Source organism: Lepisma saccharinum, chromosome 2, assembly GCF_977018435.1.
Source record: "Lepisma saccharinum chromosome 2, izLepSacc3.1, whole genome shotgun sequence".
NCBI lineage: Eukaryota > Metazoa > Arthropoda > Insecta > Zygentoma > Lepismatidae > Lepisma > Lepisma saccharinum.
Window position 1 is genome coordinate 108,657,480 of NC_139230.1, and position 22,127 is coordinate 108,679,606.

General features: G+C 38.5%; 1 protein-coding gene across 1 annotated transcript in view; it reads right to left on the minus strand.

The window, feature by feature from the left end:
• LOC145984107 (KICSTOR complex protein SZT2-like) overlaps positions 1-17,229 on the minus strand; it is a 324,200-nt gene extending 306,971 nt beyond the window's left edge. The window contains exon 1 of the mRNA XM_083117530.1: positions 17,000-17,229. Within this exon, the coding sequence (XP_082973656.1) occupies positions 17,000-17,132 (133 nt within the window). The 5' untranslated portion in view covers positions 17,133-17,229. The remainder of the gene's footprint in view (positions 1-16,999) is intronic.
• Between the last annotated feature and the right edge of the window lie 4,898 nt (positions 17,230-22,127).

The following is a 22,127-nucleotide window of genomic DNA, read 5'->3' on the forward strand; positions in this document are numbered from 1 at the left end:
TTCCAGTTCATTGTGTCTTCTTCACTATGACGTATTAGTCATAATCTCTTAATATTTGGCAATGTTATTTGTATGTTAACAAAATTCGATTAAATAACATATAGCAATGTATGCTAGCGTGATAAGAATGAAATGTTGATTTGGTGGCGGAAAATCTCGATAGATGGCATACGAATGCAGCTTGGAGCGATCTCCACCCTAATTCGTCAAATCCTGAATATTTGTCACCCGAGTTGTTTTCTAAATTTCAATTATCTATTTGCTTGCAAAATAATAATTTAAATGTCATTTGAATGTCTAATTTTGGAATATTCTCAATCTTTGATATTCTCGTGTCAGTTACAGATGTTGAGTGATGTGCTATTGCCTCTAAATACGCTCTGGTTCGAGGCTAAGGCAAGTTTCGTTCCCGTGCGGGGTAAGTTCGAGAATTCATGCTATACTAATAAACACTTCAGGAAAATTGAATTTGATTTGCATTATAATATTTTTTCTATGAAAGGGGGAGATCCTGTTACGGTATTCAAACCTAGTTTTAAGATCCTAGACACACTCAAATTTATGTATAACTGGTGTTTTTGCGTGTGTAGTGATTTGCAAAATTGATGGAACATGAGCTTTGGGAAGGAGCGAGTTTTTGAACGCACAAGGCGGGAAGTGGCAGTTTTTAGCGGGAAGCACATGGTCGTGCAGTCGGAAGGTGAGGAGCAAAGGTAAAGGTAAAGTGCGCCCCTGTGCATAGCACCACGCCATGAAGGCGTATAGGGGGTGTGGGGTAACGCCCCACACTTTCTTGATCCGGTCATGGGTGGGGGTGATGTGATCAGCATCATGCCCCTGACCGCCTTTACCCCCCAGGGTTTCCCCCAGGTACCCATGTTATTCGACGCTGGGTGGGCGCCGGGGCCGCTTTCACCATTAGAAAAGTTCCCGGATTTGAACCGGCCGGGGATCGAACCCGGGACCTTTAGCATGCTAGTCAGACGCGTTACCGACTGAGCCACCGTGGCCCTTGAGGAGCAAGCAGCTGTTTTTTCAGCGGAGGAACGGTGCAAGAAAAAGGCTTGGATGGATTGCACTTGGAAGAGTGAGAGTACATCACTTCTCCATATTAGGACATGAAATGTCAGCGAATGGATTCAGTTGACATTATCTTTGGAGATACTTCGTCGGAGTGTGGGGTGATGAAATTTACGCTTGTGAGTAATGACCTTGAACTGACCCTCACTACACGTACGTAAGTACAAAGTTTAATATTACTTGTGCTCTCGAGAGACTTCACGTACAAATTTCAGTAGTACTACTGTGTATGATGTCCGTTCGTAGCTAGCTAAACGCGCGACGAATCGTGTGATTAAAGTTTGAGTTCTAATTTCTCATATTAGTGCTAGAAAAAAGTGGACGCAACGCCATGTTGTAAGAATTGACGTTGTACCGATTCTTACATGCTGCGATCACACAACGTGATGTAAAGTGTGCGTGTTCAAGGAAAAGGTAGCACATATATCACATATAAAAAAATAACATGTATTAAGTACAGTTTTATGTGAGTCACGTGACACAGAAATTATACCAGTAAAGAGTATTTTTAATCAGTGGCATGCATGCAAGATAATAATAGATTTCTTTGTTTCTTTCACCCGGGTCATGCTGATGTATGGAAACGAGTCATTATAATTGTTTCATAAGATATTGCAGTAATGTGAAATCACTATGTGTGGTATATTACTTTATGCTGTAAAATCATTCAGTGTGGTGGTTAGATAAGTATATCTAAATATTGAAATTTGATTTCTGGGCCCAATTGGTATTTAAATTAATAGCGTAGAAAGGTTATATCTGAAAGTAAAAGGGGGAGGGAACTTGTTTGAAAAATATTCTTGAATTTGTGATTGTGTTTGCTAATGGTAATGAAGAGTGAATAACAAGAAGTAAATTTTCTGCTCATTAATTTTGTGTCAATTTATCATTGAGTTCAGAAGTGAAACGATGTGTCATTTGTGGTATATGTAAGTTTTTTACTTTCGCTTTATCTGAATAAATTCATATCTCATAAACCACCACAGTATTGCGATTTCGTTTGTTACCTAGATCTCTGGTGTAATTAGTGACATGGTTAAACTAATTTCATGTGCAATAATCTGAACTTCCTTTTCAGCAAGGGAAACTCATGTTCGAGACTGCTGTTCTGGGTTGGGGCGTACTGTAAGCTAGCACCCCCCCCCCCCCCCCCGGTTAAGTCAAATATTTGGTCTTCTTTAAGTATTTGAATTTCATTTATCAGTAAAGATTAGTTGTTGTTTTTTTTTCTAGAGCTTGCGGGAATTTGAATTAAATGTAAAGGCAAGGGGTGATCTAAAATTCATTCACAGGGCTGATCATTCTTACCGGTTGGTCAATATTTTTTTTTAATGTTGGACGTTATTTTTTTTTTAATTTGAAGCTTTAATGGTATAAGTTCGCGAGAGCAATTGCAATGCTGCGTGACCGTGCGTTGCTTGATGGGTGTGTCCAAAGTACAGGGGTTCGAAAATTTTGAGTGAGAGTTTAGGGTTGGGAACATTGTAGAGCGAGTACATGTGGACATATAGGAACGGGGAAACCTCGTAAGCCTAGTCTCGTCATAGAAAGATTATGAGACTTAGGCATTGTTGAATTGTTCGTGCGGATAATAATAATAATAAAAAAAAAATCTTTGGTAGAATTTTTTGTAGTAGATTGGGCAAATCTTTCATTATGGGTACGGAACATGAGCCAGTGACGCTCGATACCCTGTTTGCGTTCATTAAAGAGAGTAATGAAACTCTCAAAGGGGAACTCAGAGAGAGTAATGAAGCTCTCAAAGGGGAACTCAAAGAGAGTAATGAAGCTCTCAAAGGGGAACTCAAAGAGAGTAATGAAGCTCTCAAAGGGGAACTCAGAGAGAGTAATGAAGCTCTCAAAGGGGAACTCAGAGAGTAATGAAGCTCTCAAAGGGGAACTCAGAGAGAGTAATGAAGCTCTCAAAGGGAAACTCAAGGAGAGTAATGAAGCTCTCAAAGGGGAACTTGGTGATAAACTCATGACTACCACCAGGGAACTTAAGGGGGAACTCAAGGAGAGTAATGAAACTCTAAAAAATGAGCTCTCTTCAACTAAGGATATGGTTATCAACTTGGAGACCAAATTGTGTCAGTTCAAGGATGAAACCGATAAAAGTATCCTTGGAGTCAGACAGGGGAATGAAGAAATTAAAAGATGCGTGGCTCAATACCGTATTGAGTGCATTACCAGAGCAGAGGGGGTGGAAAAGAAATATGACTCCTTGCTAAGCAAGTTGGAAGGGGAAGTACAGGGTGTTAGTGAAAGCATTGAGCAGCTGAAATTAGACAATGCCCTGGAAATCAAAGCATTGAGGCAGGAGGTCACCCAAAAAATGTGTATATGAGGGAAACAAAGGTTTAACTACTCTTACCGATCACGACAATGACGCAAGAATTGGTAATGGGATTCCAATAGTGGATAGCTGTGTAAAAAGGGAGAAGAATTTGGTTGATTTTGTAGTTGGGAAAGACCAAAGATCTGATAATGCGGAAGACTTGTCAAAAGAGGTTGCACTTCCACTTGTCGTAATATCTACTTTGAGGTCAATAGAAGGAACGATGAGTAAATTGAATGAAGTTGTTACCCGGTGGGATAACAAGTGTGCAGAGAGCGTAAATAAGGAATCAAGTTACTCTTTGGGTAACAATTTGATGGGAGTGGAAACTAGAGGCTTTAATAGGAAGTTTGCTAATACGGCCACTGCTACAGATGACTCAGATTTAGAAAGCGTTTCACGTATTGGTGTTGGGAGTTATGTAAAGGTTAAGAACGGTTACGCGAGTTCTGGAACGTCGTGTAAGGAAGACATCTACAAAGACTCTGACATTAAAAGAAACAAGAAAAGTTACTTAAAAACATGACACAAAAAATTGAAGTTGAACGAGGGAAATATGGTCTCTAAAGGGGAAACTAGTCAAGAGCGACAGGACAGTGTACCGGCTGAGGGTAGGGAACTCATCCAGTGTTGCGTCAAAACGGTGTACACATTAAGCCGCAAGACTTATTAAAATTTCCGAAATTTAATGGGATAATCTCTGATGTGACACCGTCTCAGTTCTTGGAGAAAACTGAGGAACTCTTAGATTTGTATGGGGTTCATGAGAACCAGTACCTCAACTATGTACCTAAGTTGTTGGTTGACAGCGCAAAAGTATGGTACGGGGAGAAAAAGGATAAAATTTGTTCTTATGGGGAATTCAAACAGGGGTTTCTTTCACATTACGAGAATTCCAGATGTCGCAGCTCTTGCCTTACTAGAATACTTAATTCGCCTTATAATAAGTCTGGAGAGGAAAGCGTTCTCCAATTTTTCTCGAAAAATTTCAAACTGTTGAAATCCATACAACCAAACTTGGAAGAGTCTCATCTAGTAGCCCAGTTAGGTACTTTGTTGCCTTAGAAACTAAAGGAACACTTCGTCATGCAGGATGTTTCCACTTTTTCAGAAGCACTTCATGCGATTGAAAGCTATGAGTCATTGAGAGATCTGGAGACAAAGAAATAACAGGGTTACACTCAAAAGAGCAAAAATGGCCGTGAAACTTTGGGTAGAGTCTCTGTGGTATCTCAAGCGAAGGATACCACAGGTAGAACGAATCTGAAAGATGCTAATACATCTTCGTCTGAGAATGTAAAGAAGCCTCAGGTCAGTCCGCGTAGTAAGAGACAGGTTCAGGCTATGTCGTTCTCAGCTAGAGAGTCTGTTTCGGGAAACGAGTCGGAACTCACATCGCGGGAGGTGATGTGAGTGGGGTCAAGATAAATCCTCCTAATAGTCGCTTCAATGGTTATACACCGCAGGCAGGTAATCAAAATATGGGTAGAAATATCCCCATCTTGGAAGGCAGACAGCTCGTAGGTGACAGTATGTTTGTGAGGGTTGCTCAAAATTTTGCAGGTTACCCAGTTTCATTTGATTCAGATGGCAATAGGCACATTGGTCTATCGGTGAGTGGGCAAACAATTGATCAGCTGAACGAAAGGCTAAGGTCATGTCAAAGACTTGCAGATTCTGTTCTCGTTATGATTGGATCTAATGATTTACTTAGATATCGCTCAGTGGAAGATATAAAAAGAGGGTTGATGGAAACAGTCAAAGAACTGTCCAACAGGACAAAGGATATAAATCTGTTAACATTACCACCAATTCCAAAACTGATGTCTTCAAATGGTTCCCCTGCGTGGCGGAATTGGGAGGAAGTCAATGACTTCATTATGTCATTACATAATGGTAATAATGTCAAAGTATTTAATATTTCTCCATTGTTTTTTGATGACTGGGATCGCATTAAGCTTGAGTTATTTGAAGAATTCATTGGGCATCCGTCTCGTGGTAGAATGGACAAAGTTCAATGGAACAGGGAGGGGATGTCGGTCATGCTAAACTTTTTGAGATCCTTGGGAGTGTTGGGTGAACCGGTAGGTCACACTTCAAATAGGGAAACTTGTCGAGTGGTAGGTGAGGTCCATTCTTCTCCAAATTTCAACAAGATTGAAAGAGGTACTGGGTGGACGGGAAACGACCAGTACACTCTCCACAAAGGGCGGGGGGGAGGGGGGGGGGAGAGTGAAGTAACACGACCTGCCATACTATTTGTAAATATGGGAGATGATTTGGGAGATGGGGATTTAGATGAATTGGATAAACAGTTAATACCTATCAATATACAAAATAATAATAACCGCCCATCGGCTTTAATCCAAATTACAATTTTAGATCAGAAATTAACTGCCTTATGTGACTCTGGCGCAGAAACGAGTCTGATGTCACTAGATGTATGGAAAGGTCTCTCCTCACTCATTTCTAGACCAAGGTTGATTCCGGCATCAAATATTAAATTGTCGGATTATTCTAATACAAAAACTAAGTCAGTTGAAGGAATAGCTAAAGTAATGGTAAATTTGGGAGGTTATGACATTTATGTACAGTTTCTTGTAGTGAAAAAATGGAGCGTTCCTGTCATTTTGGGATTGGATGTAATATATAATGTTCAGGGTGAATTGAATTTTGATTCTGAAGCGTTGTTCTATCAGACCCAAAATGGCCGAGTCTTTTTAAAATTCACTCCATTGGAGGAAGTGGGGGACTCCAAGGAACATAGACCTGTCAAAAATGTGCAGGTGTCTGAGTGTAAGGACGTTGGGGTAAATAATGGGTCCCTCTTTGAAATAAAGTTTGAGGAATTGGTTGAGTTATCGACAGAACAAAAGTCTCGAATTATTGACATGCTCAAAGAGTACGAGGATATATTTTCTGATAAACCCGGATTATGCAAAGAGTATATACATGAAATGGAGCTAAATACTGATAGTCCCATAGTCAAGAAAAATTACCCTATACCCTACGCTTACCGTGAGAAAGTGAAGGAACAAATTGATTTAATGTTGCAATGGGACGTGATAGAGTGATCTAATTCAGAATACCATTCTCCTTTGTTGGTGGTACCAAAGCCAAATGGCGGGATTTGCCTTTGCGTAGATTTGAAGAAAATCAATAAGCACGTAAAATTGAAGCAGATCTCTCCTTTGAAAATTAATGATTTGTTGACATCCTTTCAGGATTATAAATACATGACGTCCTTAGACTTAGGGAATGCCTACTGGCAGGTGCCTTTGCACCCGAATAGCTGAAAGTACACAGCTTTCTCTTTTGACGGTGTACAATACCAGTTTAAACGTGTAGTTTTTGGTTCAATCAATGGCACTGCTGTTTTCGTGGATGTGATGAACCGAGTTCTTGGTATATTTCACGAGTTCACTGTTGTCTATGTAGATGACATAATTATAAAATCAAAGGATTTAGATTCGCATATAGAACACGTCAGATTAGTGCTTTCGAGATTGAAGGAAGCTGGTTTTACTTTGAAACTCGAAAAGTGTAAATTTTGTGTTCAGGAGTTGAAGTTCCTTGGTCACATAATTACCACACACAGTTATCAGAAAGACCCCTCCTACATGCAAAGCATAGTAAATTTACCTGTGCCTTATAATATTAAGCAGTTGCAAAAGATCTTAGGATGTTTCAACTGGTTGAGTAAGTATATTCATAATTATGCCATGATTGCGCACCCTTTGTATGACCTTTTGAAACATAAAACGAAATGGCAGTGGACCATAGAGGCTGAGCGAGCTTTTGAACGGTTAAAAGAATTAGTAGTTCAGGAAGTCACTTTAAACTATCCTGATTTCAATAAAGATTTCTTTGTACAAACGGACGCCTCCTTAATTGGAGTTGCCGGATATTGTTATCAGATTAATGAGGGTGAGATACAACCTTTAGGTTATGTCAGTTAGTTACTGAAATCCTACGAAAAGTCGTATACGTCCACGGAATTAGAGGTCTTGGCAATTGTGTATTTATATATTTAAAAAAAATTGGCGTGAATTATATTTAGAATCATCATCGCCAAATTATATATGGCATAGTTCATACATTTTACCATTAAATGCACCCTCATCTTACCATTCACTTTACTTCATTGAAAATTTCATGAGAAGATAAATATTTCATAATCAATTTTCATTCTTTAATACTAATTTGTCATATTCAAAATTATTCAATTCTTAATATGTATAACTGATTACGCATATCTTATCTTATTTATTACGTGGTATAGTACAAAAGTAATGTCCCCTATATTCAACATGTATATGTATATAATCTACTTACTATTCACAATTTATTATTTGGGTTTGAGTATTAGTTGGAATATGGTGTATTCTTTCTCTTTGTTTAGCATTAAGGGTATTATTTTATTCGCCTAACAAGGTTATATTTCAAATAATGCTCAGAGGAACTTGTATTGCTTCGAAATTATGTTGCCTTTCATTGTTAGCTACTCGGGGGAGATTTGTGACAGAAATCGTAATGTAATCTATATCAAATTAAATTTATCGCGATTTTATTAACAATCCAGTTGCTCTGCCCGTTTTTTTTTTTTTTTTTTTTTTTTTTGCCACTTCGATGCTTCTTTTTTGGGTGATAAATGTTGTGACGGCTGTACGCTAGATGGCAGCATGGCTCTGGCCATGCTTCTCAGCTGGCAAGTGCTTGGTGCACAGACAGTCAAGAGAGAACTTTGGTGCACAGCTGACACACCTAAACTTCGGTGGAGAGATGAGAAGCAAATGGCACGCGAACGTGTGTAGATGCCTGACGAGCATAATCGATGAAGCGCCTGGATTCTCAACAAGATCGCACTACCATGATGAGAAACAAACAGAACTACAATGGAAGTACGTGTGATTGTGAAACAAGAAAGAAGGTTCTCTTTTGATTTTTGGAGATGTACGTGCCAATCCAGGCACTTTATCTTACGAACTGGAATATTTGGAGGGTGCTTGCTATTGTACGTAGTGCCACATTTTGTTAAAAGGAGAATGGAAGCACGCAAGTTAAAATGGTATACACATGATTATAGAGGATTCGTTGCTGTGAAGTACTTATGTGTGCGTAGCATTTCAAGCTGCAACAGAAGGAGGTTAAATGGAAATGTTTGCAATTCTGCGTACATGACAAAAGGGAGAAAAGTACGTCGTCATCGTTTTGAGACGCGCGAGTATCAAGAATGTTGTATGTCGATGGACAAGATGAAGTACTCCATGGAAGTTTTGACGATGCCTTTATTGGTGCGTGAAGACAATTAGAAGTACCCGAAACATTGTTGCCAAATGTCACTCTGAAGTCCACCCATGGTCAGAGGAGACAGAAGTTTCTGAGGGGTTCCTTCTTACACCTTCTACCTTATTCAACATAGCTGTGGTTCCAGTAAAAAGGGAGGATTGCTGAGATCATCACGTGTTACTTCAGGCAGGGAGATTACGTCAAAGAGTAGACATGGCAACATGGTGAAGAACAGCAAAATATACAGGTACGTGACAAGTGCACAAATTCTAACAAGTACTTTGGTGTACCGGAAAGTGTGTGATTTTCACGGTAGTTTTGTACTAAATCAAAAGGGGCAAACCACATGAAACTTGAATGATAAAATTGTCGTTGGACAAAAAGTAAAATAATCTGGCCGTTACAATAACGACCTAGTTAGTTTGCAATGGATTTATTCAAATTAATGCATGAGACAGTATATCTTGTAGTGCTTGATTGTATCCTTTTGTTGTATTTGGGAGAATGCAGTTACGTGTTAAGCATTTGTGGGGGTCTCAGTCTGACCCGACTTGAATTTGAAAACTTAATTTTATGCAGATACGTGAATGTAAAGAAAATGAAAAGGAATGCCGCATACTTGTAAGAATAATTGTTGGGAATAATTGATATTGTTGTTGTTGGAAGTTTATGAGCAAATAAATAGTTTGTTAGAAAATTAAAATTCGAGACAAAACATTTTTTTTTTTAATTCCAGTTTTCTTGTTACCTAAAGTTACAAAAAGGATTCTTAATCGCACATTGCATATTTCTGGTACACAATGGAAGTGAAAGTATGATTTGTAGATGGTTGATATATGTTGTGCGTGTTAATTTAAGTGCATGATTGCAACCTTAAGGATTTTTCTCTCTAGGTATTTGAACTGCAATCTTGAGTATCGCTTATTATTACAATTTTGGAAACAGGGTTCCAAGGATAACTTTTTTAACATAATTGTCCGTGAATCAGTATCATTGGCAAATCTCAAGCAGATTTATCAAAGAGGTTCCTAGAACCATGAAGTGTGCCGTAACTTCGGTGCATGTACTTCAACCCAAAGATTTTGTACTTTCTGCAACTTGTTGAAATTAACGTCCACGGTTCCCTCTGGCCCTTTAGTCATGCAATAAAGCAGAACATTACAGCCTCAGGGAGAAGCAAATGTGCCTTGGGAATCACGAGCAGTTGCATTTATGAAGTTTGCACCAATAACTTCCTGCAGTGTAGAGAGAAGGATCACCGTGACACTTCTGGGTTGTAACAACCACACTGAAAGTTAATGGGATTGTTACAACCAAGATGTGTCCGTGAGTGTACAAGTGTCCACACACGGACGACTGGGAGAACTTAACCAGGGAGAACATTGAAAAGCATATGGTGGCGAGGTGCTTAAAAAATATATAATTTTTACATTGGACAAATTGTATTCTTTTTATAATCAAAGAATAGTATTCATTGCAAATCTCTTCAGTTAAGCCCGATTTCTTGAGGAGGCGATTGGTTCTCTGCTCCACTGGCTTAACTGAAGAGATTCGCAAGCACCTGACAGTGCATGGCAGCCAGCCTCGCAGACTGTATGGGTAACCAAAAATCCACAAAGAGCGTGTCTCCCTCAAACCCATTGTTAGTACTATAGCCAGTCCAACCTACAGAATCGCCAAATACCTCACATCTCTGCTTCAACCTCTAGTCAGACAATGTGAACGTCATGTCAAGAACTCCACTGAATTCATCCAGGAACTGAAGAAACTCAAGGTCTCCCCATCCGACATTCTAGTCAGCTTTGATGTAGTTTCCCTGTTCACCAGAGTCCTAGTGAAAGACACATTGGAACTTCTAGGAAGCCACTTTCCACCAGCCATAGTTAAACTCTTCCACCACACGCTAACTTCCACATATATCCTCTACAACGGGAAATATTACGAACAAACTGATGGAGTGGCTATGGGTTCACCACTCTCACCGACGATCGCGAACTTCTACATGGAACTTTTTGAACACAAAGCATTGAAAGACGCTCCCAACCAACCTTCCTGTTTCTACAGATATGTGGATGACACTTTCATCATTTGGCCACATGGATGACTGGCATTACATAGTTTCTTAGACTTCCTTAACAAATGGCATTCAAATATCCAGTTCACCATGGAGATAGAAGAAGATGGATACCTTCCATTCTTGGACATCCTAATCCGCCACAAATCAGATGGCACCCTCAGATATAGTGTGTACAGAAAACCCACCCACTGACCTGTACCTAAATGTCAATAGCTTCCATCACAAAGCACAATGCCTCGCCGTTCTGAACACTCTAGCCCACAGGGCAGTAACCATTTCTGACCAGGAGAATCTACAATCAGATCTGACTCACCTCAGAACCAGTCTACAGCAGAATGGATACCACATCAGAGATATCAACAGGGCAATCAAGAAGGCAGTTTCACGTCAGCAGAGACCAAGCACGGATAACAGTGTGGCCCTTAGAAGGGCCGATTCTTCACAGCCAAGAGAAGCCGGACATGAGGAGGCCCTTACCAGGACTGATACTGCACCACACAGCCCTCTACCAGTAGCAACACAGGACAGTAACGCCCTACTATAACAATTTTACCATTCATAGGACACACACCTGGGAAGTTAAGCAGAATTCTAGCCAGGCATGGGGTGAAGACCATTCACAGGCCACCACTGAAAACCAGGCCCTACTCCTTTCAGTCAAAGATGACCTGGAACTCCGTATTCCAGAAGTATACCTGTGAGTGTGGGACACCATACATAGGCCAAACAGGATGCACCATTGAGCAGTGGCGGAATGAACATCAACGTAATATCCGATTATTCCAACCCAAAAAGTCAGGACTTGTGGAACAAAGCATCACCGAGGGTCACAGAATTGTATTTGCCGACACCAAAATAATAGCCGAATATGCCGGTTACTGGGATCGACGGGTAAAGGAAGCCATAGCCATATCATGGGAAAGCACCAATCTCAACATGGACATGGGACTACAGCTCAGTCATGCCTGGAACCCACTACTCTGTAGAAACAAGACACCAGCCAATGAGAACACCAGGATCCAGAGGGAGCCAATAGGAAGACAGAATCCAAACTCCACCACATTATAGTCATGTATATTAACCTACACTGGTCTCCATTTCTACATTCTCTGAAGATGAGAGCAATGCATGCCCTCTAATGGTTGGAAGCCAACTCCAATTTAACCTGGCTGGTAACCCGAGAACACTTGTTCAAATCACGTTGCCAGGAAAGCTACAATTCCAGTTTTATATCTTCTCATGTTATGATCTTTTTTGTGTTTTTATGTGAGTAATGCCCAATTTTTACAAATTTTAGTAATATATTTTGCGTTAAAATGTGTAAGATATGTTAATGCAGTATCGTATTGTAATGTATTGACATGTCCTATATTACCACGTACTGTTATTTGTACACACATGGTAGTCCTTGGATGCAAGTAAATTATCTGAACTATAAAATGTGTTTTACAGTTGTATATCAGCAATTCATCTAACTAAGTGGTGTATTCTCCATGTTACCACTGGTTTACTGGTGGTAAACCAACATTTTAAACTTATTTTTATACATTTAGCTTCAATATAAGGGTAATTGCTCATTTTACATGGGTTGGAAATTTAATAGTGGCAACACTGCTGTATATACACCATGAAATGGAACCGGTGCATCTCACTTATACCACATGTTAAATTGGTACCTAAACTACCTCCCAGTAAATGGAATCTTAATTTCAACACTAGGTGAATGCTCAGTGATGAAAGGATTAGAGTATCATTGGAGTTGGCGGTCTAAAGTTGTGTGGTCAGAACCTCACTAATGTGAAAGTTCTGGTGATTCTAGCAGTACCTTCAGGACAGACCATCAATGTGAAGTATTACTGTCATTTTTGGAACATAACCTGCGACCTATGTTGTGAAAGAAGAGGGACACTTTCTGCTGAATCCTCCCAATCATTTTGCAGGACAATGCTCCGGTGCATGTAGCGCAACCTGTGGATGATTTGTTAGCTCAATAGGGCTGGCAGATGCTCTACCAGTCCCTGCGACTTTGATATGATCCTTAAGATGAAGCTTCCGAACTGATCCAGAGATTCTTCAGGCAATAGACTGCTCCATTCAGACCATCAACAGTACAGGCACTGCTACAGAAATACTATGACTTCCACATCGCTGGCAATGGTTGAACACAATGCTGGTGACTACATCGAAGGGCTGTAAAAGTTTCACAGAGGTATCTATATCTCTTTTGTATCATTTGAGAATATATAGTTGCCACCATTAAATTTCCAACCCACGTATATTATTAAAATAAGCTTCTAAGTCAGAATTTAAGTACATTATTTAAATAACTTACAGACTAGTTTATGTATGCCACTGATCATTCTCCATCACACCCTTAGGATGGAGAATGAAAACATCAAAATTGCCAGAAAATTTGAAGTTGTTGGGCTTCTGCTTTTGTTTTAATTTACTTGCACGTCTGCATTGATGTTGTATTTCTATTATATCTAATTAATCTAGATGATGTATGCAATGCTCGGTACTGGGCAACATTACCAGGAGCAGAGCTCTACGCTGCCGAGTGCATCCCCAGGTTGCGGATAGGGGAACGGCCTACAGATATGTAGGCTAGCTGCGACAAATAAGCAGTTGCGGACAAGGAGCGTCAGTGTCAACAGGATGTGGAGAGAGTTATTTCTAGCAGGATAACTCTCATTTAAAAACCACAAAAATCCAGCGACGACACTGAGACATGGCGAGTAAGTGCCGCCATTAAATAAGCACTGCCCCTGCTGCCTTGCAGGTAAGAGAGGGATCTCTAAAGGCTAAGGGAAGGAAAACCCTGACAGAAAACCAAGGGGTAGGAAGAGCCCTTAGGCGTGGTGAAGCCAGTCTTCCTAGGGGTAGGAACCTCGAATACAAATCCCTGGTCCTCCAGGTTGGGGGTTGGGCGTAAGGCCAACACCCTTACCCCGTAAAACAACCTCTCGCTACGAACTCTCAGACAAGCAAAGCCGGACGGATCTATAAGAGACGACCCACGCAATGTAAAAGGCTAAGGAATGTGGATATTAATGTGGCAACCTGGAATGTCTGTACCATGCTTCAACCAGGCAAAATGAATGAAATTGCAGATGAATTAATAAAATATAACATGCAAATAACAGCATTACAAGAGATAAGATGGAATGGGGATGGATGGATTAAAAAGAAAGAATTCTCTCTTATGTATAGTGGGCATCCAACAATTAAAGGAAGAAATGGCACAGGTTTTTTAGTTACTGGAAATGTGAGGAAATGTATACTTGGATTCGAACCAATAAATGACCGAATATGTAAATTAAGAATAAAAGGAAAATTCAACAATATGACCTTTATATGTATATATGCACCAACTGAAGACACAAACAAAGAAGATATTGAACATTTCTATAGTGAACTGTCAGATGTATGTGATAGAGTACCAAAACATGATACACTAATTCTACTGGGGGATTTTAATGCGAGAATAGGTAATGAATCCAGCAGCAGTGGAGTATCAGGCAGATTTTCCCTACACAAAGAAACAAGTGACAATGGAGAAAGGCTGATACAACTAGCACAATTACAAAACCTTGATATCAGTAGCACTAGGTTTAAGCATAAAAAATTCACAAAGGGACTTGGAAAATACCCAGTGAACAACGATGTAATCAAATTGATCATGTATTGATCAATAAGAGGAGAGCTACATTAATAATTGATGTCAAAACATATAGAGGACCTAGTTGTGATACGGATCATTACCTTGTCAGAACTAAAATAAGACAAAGAATTAGCATGGTTAATGAAGGAATATACAAGAAAACTAAGAAATGGAATATAGAAAAATTGAAGAAACCTTTTATACAAAACACTTACAGACAAGAAATACAAACGAAACTTGAAGAAACAGAAGAAGAAGATGATGTAGAAGTGGAGTGGGATAATTTAAGAAACAACATAGAAAGTACTGCTAATCAGGTTTTCGGAACCAAAGCATATGAAAAAAATGAAGATTGGTATGATGAAGAATGTAAAAAGGTGGTTAAAGCAAAAAATGAAGCTAGAAATAGATGTCTTAATAGAACTACAAGATCAAATAGAGAAAAATATGAAAATATGAAAAAGCATGCTAAAAAAAAGGTGTAGAGAAAAGAAACGCCAAGTAGTAAAAACACAAATAGAAATGTTACAAGAACTAAACACCAAAAAAGAATATAGAAAACTCTATCGAACCCAGAAAGTCATAACACAACAGTATAAACCAGGAACTAGAAACTTAAAATCCAAAGACGGTCAAATCCTAACTGAACAAGCAGAAATAATGAATAGATGGAAAGAACATTTCCAGGGAGTTCAACACAAATAGGATTTAGAAGTGCCCTACTGGAATACGATGAATCAGCAGGATAATGAAAACATATTAGTTGATGCACCAACATACGAAGAAGTGGAGACAGTAATTAAAAACTTTAGAAAGATGAAAACACCAGGAATTGACAATATGAACAGTGAACTTATACAAGCAGCTGGAAAAGAAATGTATCGTAGAATACATAAACTTATAATTAATATATGGAATTGAGAACAAATGCCAAATGATTGGAACATAGCACTAGTGTGCCCTATACTTAAAAAAGGAGATAAAACAGTCTGTGAAAATTATAGAGGCATATCACTATTAAACAACCTATATAAAATACTTGCAGCAATAATTAATATCAGACTGACTGATTATGCTGAAGACATTATAGGAGAGTATCAAAGTGGATTTAGGAACAACAGAAGTACTACAGATAACATCCTGATGATGCGTTTGATTTTTGAGAAATGCTATGAATATGATATAGATTTGCATGTTTTGTTTATTGATTTCAAACAAGCCTTCGATTCAATATATAGACCAACAACATTACAAAGGTTACAAGAAATTGGAATACCAAATAAATTAGTAAGATTAATCCGAATGACAATTCAAAACACTAGAGCCTCAGTTAAAATTGAAAATGCAAGATCGGAATTTTTCGATGTCATGACAGGAGTCTGCCAAGGAGATCCTCTTTCAGCAACATTATTTAATTTAGTTTTGGACTCGGTGATTAAAAAATTAGATGTGAGAGGAGACATCAGTACTAGACTAAAACAAGTCACAGCATATGCTGATGATGTAGCTATTGTAGAAAGAACTAGGAAAGCTCTTTCAGAAATGTTTATAAGTCTAGTAGAGGAAGCTGCAAGAGTAGGACTACAAATCAATGAAAAGAAAACTAAATACATGAATATTAATAGAACAAACATGAATAATAATAGATCAATATTAATAAATAATTACTCCTTTGAATGTGTTAGTAATTTTACATACCTTGGATCTACACTTAATGAAAACAATAAAATAGAATCTGAAATAGATGAAAGAATAAAGAAAGGTAATAAGGCCTATTATGCAAATGTATCCCTGTTAAAATCGAAACTTCTGAAACGAAATGCAAAAATGAAAATATATCTTACTATGATAAGACCAGTGGTTACATATGTTGCTGAAACCTGGACCCTAACACAGAAAGATAGAAACAAACTAAGTATATTTGAGAGACAAATATTAAGGAAAATCTTTGGCCCGGTACAGATAGGACATGATATATGGAGAATAAGAAATAATGTGGAATTAGAAAAATTGATCAATGGTGCAGACATTATACGATATATTAAAAGTCAAAGAATTAAATGGTTAGACCACTTACAAAGAATGGATAACATGAGAACTATAAAACGTATACTAGAATGGAAACCTATGGGAAGGCAACCAATTGGAAGACCTAGGATGAGATGGATTGAAGATGTATGCGAAGATTTAAGGATTCTCAAAGTTAGAAATTGGAAAGAAATGGCAAAGAAGAGGAAAGATTGGAACGATTTGTCCGAAAAAGCTAAAACCCACAAAGGGTTGTGATGCTAATGGAAGAAGATGTATGCAATGAATACATACAATAAATAAGAATTGGTCCAGTAAACCTGTATAGTTCCATGCTTTCTTAGCTCCGAGAATTTTATTTTCACACATTTGCAGCAGCTTAAGATTTCATGTGATGTCACTGAGATACGTGTATATTAATATTTTTGTTGTAAGCCAACTCAGTTGTCACCACACTTAAATGTACACATAGACATAACTTTGAAGAAAACTTTAAAACTTTCAGCTATGGAAAGATTCTTACCATCAAAAGATTTCATTCTTGTAAAAGTTGAATGTAGAGTTAAAGGGTCATTATGCTTCCAAATGTCTTCACTTGACTCTGGTTCCAAGAGTTGATCACACATTCTAGTATCATGTAAATTTAACAGTAGCATGCTCTGGTTTACTACTTTGCACAGTTCCTTAATTTTCTGTAACACATTTAAGTGAACTTTTCTATATTCTGATCCTTTCAAAGATTTACAGTCGGAAGACCTGTTGAAAGAATATACATCAAATATAATTGTAGTAAACATGAAATGGACTAACACAAGTAAGATAAATGTGAATTTCTATCAATGGTACATGTCAGAGAGTAAAAAGAAGTATGTGATACCATGATGAATTGTGACTGCAATTAGTGGTAAATCTTATTTTAATGCATGCTCTAATTATTTCATTTCTAATTTCTAAGCAAAAAAAATACAGAGTAATTATATTGGTAAACAGAGAAATGGCATAAAATGTTTGAATAATTACAAAAAGCTGAAATAAATGGCAATGAAAAATAAAATATTAAAATGGGCATGCCAACACTATAGGGTATGTACATCCATCTCAGAATGTATGAACATTTCAACTTAAACCTATTGGAAATATAAATGTGAAAGGCTATGTTGTGTTGTTTTATTAGGAATGTAACACAAGAAGTAAAGCTACTTATTTTATTTATTTATTTTTGTAGTGCAAATTTAATTATTATTTAACAATTTGTTTCAAGTTTACTTAGGTGATAGCCAAGTTCTCGGTGTTATTTTTTATCATTCATTTATGATACTTTTTATCCTTTGTAATTTGTGCAAGTTATGTATGCAAAAATGTTTGCTATATCTGGATTTATAGGGGAACCTGGGGCAGAATGGGGTACATAACTTTCAATGTTAATAAAAATTACACTATTACATTTAGAACCATAAAAACTAGTAGATTTCTGATACAAACCTGTAATAATCACAATACATTGGAAAACTTTACGAATATTAAACACATGTTATTATTTCTTTTAAATATAAGAAATTATGCAAATTGTCTCTTTGCTCTTTGAGCAAGATAGAATGGGGTACCCTGTAAAATGTCAGTTTTATGATGCACACGAAGTACTGTACAAGTCTTCACAGTAAAGATATGACATATCTTCCTTACGTAACGTCGATGATAATATAGTATAAATACTGCACAAATTGATCATCATCTCTACTACAGGTTGATAAAAATTTCCCTGCAGCAAATTTTTGCTTCACTGTAAGAACTCGTCGGCTGCTTGTTCATGAAGTTCTAAGTTTCCTCATCAGAGCACAGCACCTTGTAATATTACGCCCTCTAGCACAGCTGTCAGAACTCTTCCTGCTTTCTGCAAAACAGTCGCTTTCACTCCTTCGGGCAAGATACGCCTACATTCCTTTGAGCAGCGGAAGCATACATTCGCTCGACTAGATGACACAACACTTCGAGTAGCCGGATTCTTCAACAATCTAAGTGCACCGGTCTAATCCTTTGATCATGGAAGTACAGCCGGCAGCCGACGAGAAGATCGCTGAATGAAGGGAGACGGGGCACAGAGGGAAAGGGAGGGTCAGGTTCATTTGCAGAATTTAGGGATGGTTGGGGGTGGTCGGGGAGAAGGAAGTCTTGTTTTCTTCTTGGCGGGTCATTGTCAAGCTGACGAGAAGAGTTCTGGCGGAAGAGCACCTCCCCCACGCGAAAGAGTGGAGTCGCCTGGCAGTACGTCACACCTCTTCTGCCAGCGCTCTTCTCGTCGGCTGCCAGCTGTACACCTATTTCAATGCCTAGGTTTTCTACAGTGGATTACTATTTGTGAAATGAACATGTATAGCACCGGAACGATTTGCAGAAGGAAGTACGTGCCTCAGAAAAGATGTTTCCAGTAAGTTTGGCTGCCTTTTCCAATCTTCATCACGTCGCCCCTAGCAGTTAGGATGGAGGAGAACATCGTTGAAACCTGCCAGGAGTATGTCCCGAGTGCAGTTGTCATGACAAAAGAGAGAAGGGAAGAGAGACGAAAATCGCCAAGTATCTGTCGACCGAATGCTGAACGATGTCAATTGTGATTTCCAGTCAACCGCAACAAACATTAAGGTATGTAAAGAACTACTATTTGTGTGTGGAAATAAGTGGACATGGAATTGCAACATTCCACCCTTGTGCAGTCTCATTTTGAATTTAGACTGAACGAAATCTACATATATGAATTGTACATTTGGTACAAAAGTAAACTGTAGTCCCCTCTTTTATTACGAATGAATGCAGCATGTGTAAATGTTCCCAGCTTGACCATTTCAAATTGCGAACTGTTAATGTTTGAATTGATCTCAGTACAAGTACTTGTTTCGACGTATATAAACTACATTCTGTTGAAAGAAAATTATAATTTGTTGGTCACGTAGAAAATTGTGAAACTATCCAAGTGCATGATGCAATTTCAATTCGACCCTAGATTAACAAGATTATTTACCCATTTGATTGCTGCAATTTTAAGATCCTTTAATTGCTATTCAAAGAAATAACTCTCACCAATCCTATTGAGCATTTAAATTATAAGGCAGAATAAGTAGTACGAAATGCAAGGTTTTGAGCCCGATTTTATCAATCATATTATTTATGCATGATATTTTATTGTGTGTATGGTAAATGTCCCAAATTGATGTACGAGTGTACACTCCAAAGATTGTAATGAGATATTACAAAGCTACAACTCTATTAATGATAAATCAGTCACTGTGTAAAAATGCTAAATGAAAGTTGACTTGTTCACACATTTTATACATGTCTCAAATGAATACAATCTTCTGCCTATGTTCAATAAATATCTAGTCCAATGAACATATATCTTATGATTTACAAATGCAGTAGAGTAGATGAGTAGAGTAGTCAATGTGTGCAGGTATTAGTTTTAATGTGCATGTTGAGTCATTATTGCTATTGTAGTACAAATATTTATTTTGAACTTGGAGCATAAACCTCATAGTAAGACAAATTTTGTGATACTGTTACTTAAATAATCACCTTCTTCCCATACCCCCATATCGGGCCCAGTTAATGTGTTATTTTGCGATGACCAAGAAATTCTTCACACTTATAATCATCTTAACTTGACTAACTCTTCTAATAGAGCCATCTTCTTAGTCATCAACTTCTTCCCAATTGTTCTACAGGGTGTCTCATAAGAAATAGTGTGAAAGTACATGGTAATAGAAGCAAAAAATTCTCAGTAAACATGGGTCTGCAAATGAGACATTTTCGAGATAATCGTGAATGTGTGATTACAAGCCCCACTGACTTCATTGTTTGTAAACGTCATCCTAGTTGGTTAAATGCTAATAATGTGTGCGAATGTGTGGTTACAAGCCGTCATTGATTGCATTTTGTAAACACCGAGTGCGTTACTCCTTGCGCGGTCTGAGGTTTGCTCTTTGTTTACAAAACAGAACATTTCTGAGAGGTGGTGTTGTAATCAAACAGAACATTTCCGAGAGGTGGCATTGCAATCAAACAAAACATTTCCGAGAGGTGACGTTGTATGGATACAATCTGTATACTGTCTAATCGTACTGTGGGAGTCACGTCAGTTGTGCTAGACTGCGTAGTGAAAATGGAACCTTACAGCAACGAAGAGTATGCGGATATGCATTTTGTGTACGGTTTGGCTAACGGCAAAACACAGGAGGCTGCACGCTTGTACTAAGAAAAATACCCTGCTCGAAGGCAACCCGAGAGTAGCACATTTACTAGGGTACATCAGCGCCTCAAAGAACATGGGAGCTTCGAACATGGTAGGAGAGCAGGTAGACCTGCACGCATTACACCCGAAGTTGAGGACATGGTGTTGGAAGCAGTAGAACACTCTCCAGGAACATCGACAAGGAGAATTGCCGCACAAGTGCCAGTAAGCTGCAGTAGTGTATGGAGAATTTTACATTGCAATTCACTCTACTCTTACCACCTCCACCGAGTTCAGTGTCTCAGTGATACGGATTGTGTTCCTAGAGTGACATTTTGTCAGTGGATGATGCAACAACAGGTTGTACTCAACCCTCATTTTGCATGTAACATTTTACTTACAGATGAAGTGCTGTGCTGTTCACACGCGATGGTATTTTTAATTTTTATAATTCTCATGTTTGGAGTATACTAAACCCACATGTTGTTCATGAGGCACCACATCAGCAATGTTTCTCATTGAATGTGTGGGTAAGGGTACTAGGTGATCGTCTCATTGTACCAGACATTCTTCCAAGAAGACTCATGGACCGAGGTACCTTCGGTTTTTGCGCCATGATCTTCCAGGATTGCTTGAGGATGTTCCCCTTGATCTATGTCAGAGTATGTGGTACATGCATGATGGAGCACTGGCAAATTTTGCTGCTGCTGTGAGACGACATCTAACACGCAGATATCATCAAAGATGGATAGGTCGAGGCGGGCCTGTACCGTGGCTTCCAAGGTCACCGGATCTAAATCCTTTAGATTTTTGTGTCTGGAGTCACCTCAAAAGCATAGTGTACAACACTCCCATTTACATGGTTGAAGAACTGGAACAGAGAATTGTACATGCTTGTGACCAATTCCGAAATGCTCCAGGGGGTGTTCGAATGAATCGCGTACAGTATTGAATCCAGATGGAAGGACGAAACTTTGAACACCTACATTAACAGGTATGACTGTACAGTAATTGTAACATAGAACATACTAAAGTAGTGCTGCATTCCTTGTTAAAGTAAGTAGAATGTTCAATAAAAGGAATGAGATCTCCTGATTTTTCATACTGTATTATTGGTATTTTACCAACTAGGATGACGTTTACAAACACTGAAGGCAGCGACTGCTTGTACCCACACATTTGCACACATTATTAGCATTTTACCAACTAGGACAATGTTTACAAACAATGAAGTCACTGGCGGCTTGTAATCACACATTCGCAATTATCTCGAAAATGGCTCGTTTGCAGACCAATGTTTACTGAGACTTTTTTTGCTTCTATTATCGTATACTTTCACCTGTGTCAGTTTGTGCTATTACTTTTGAGACACCCTGTAAATATTGGTTTGTATTTTTGTTCTGGAAAAGTTGGGTTTTTTTCTTTTCTTTTT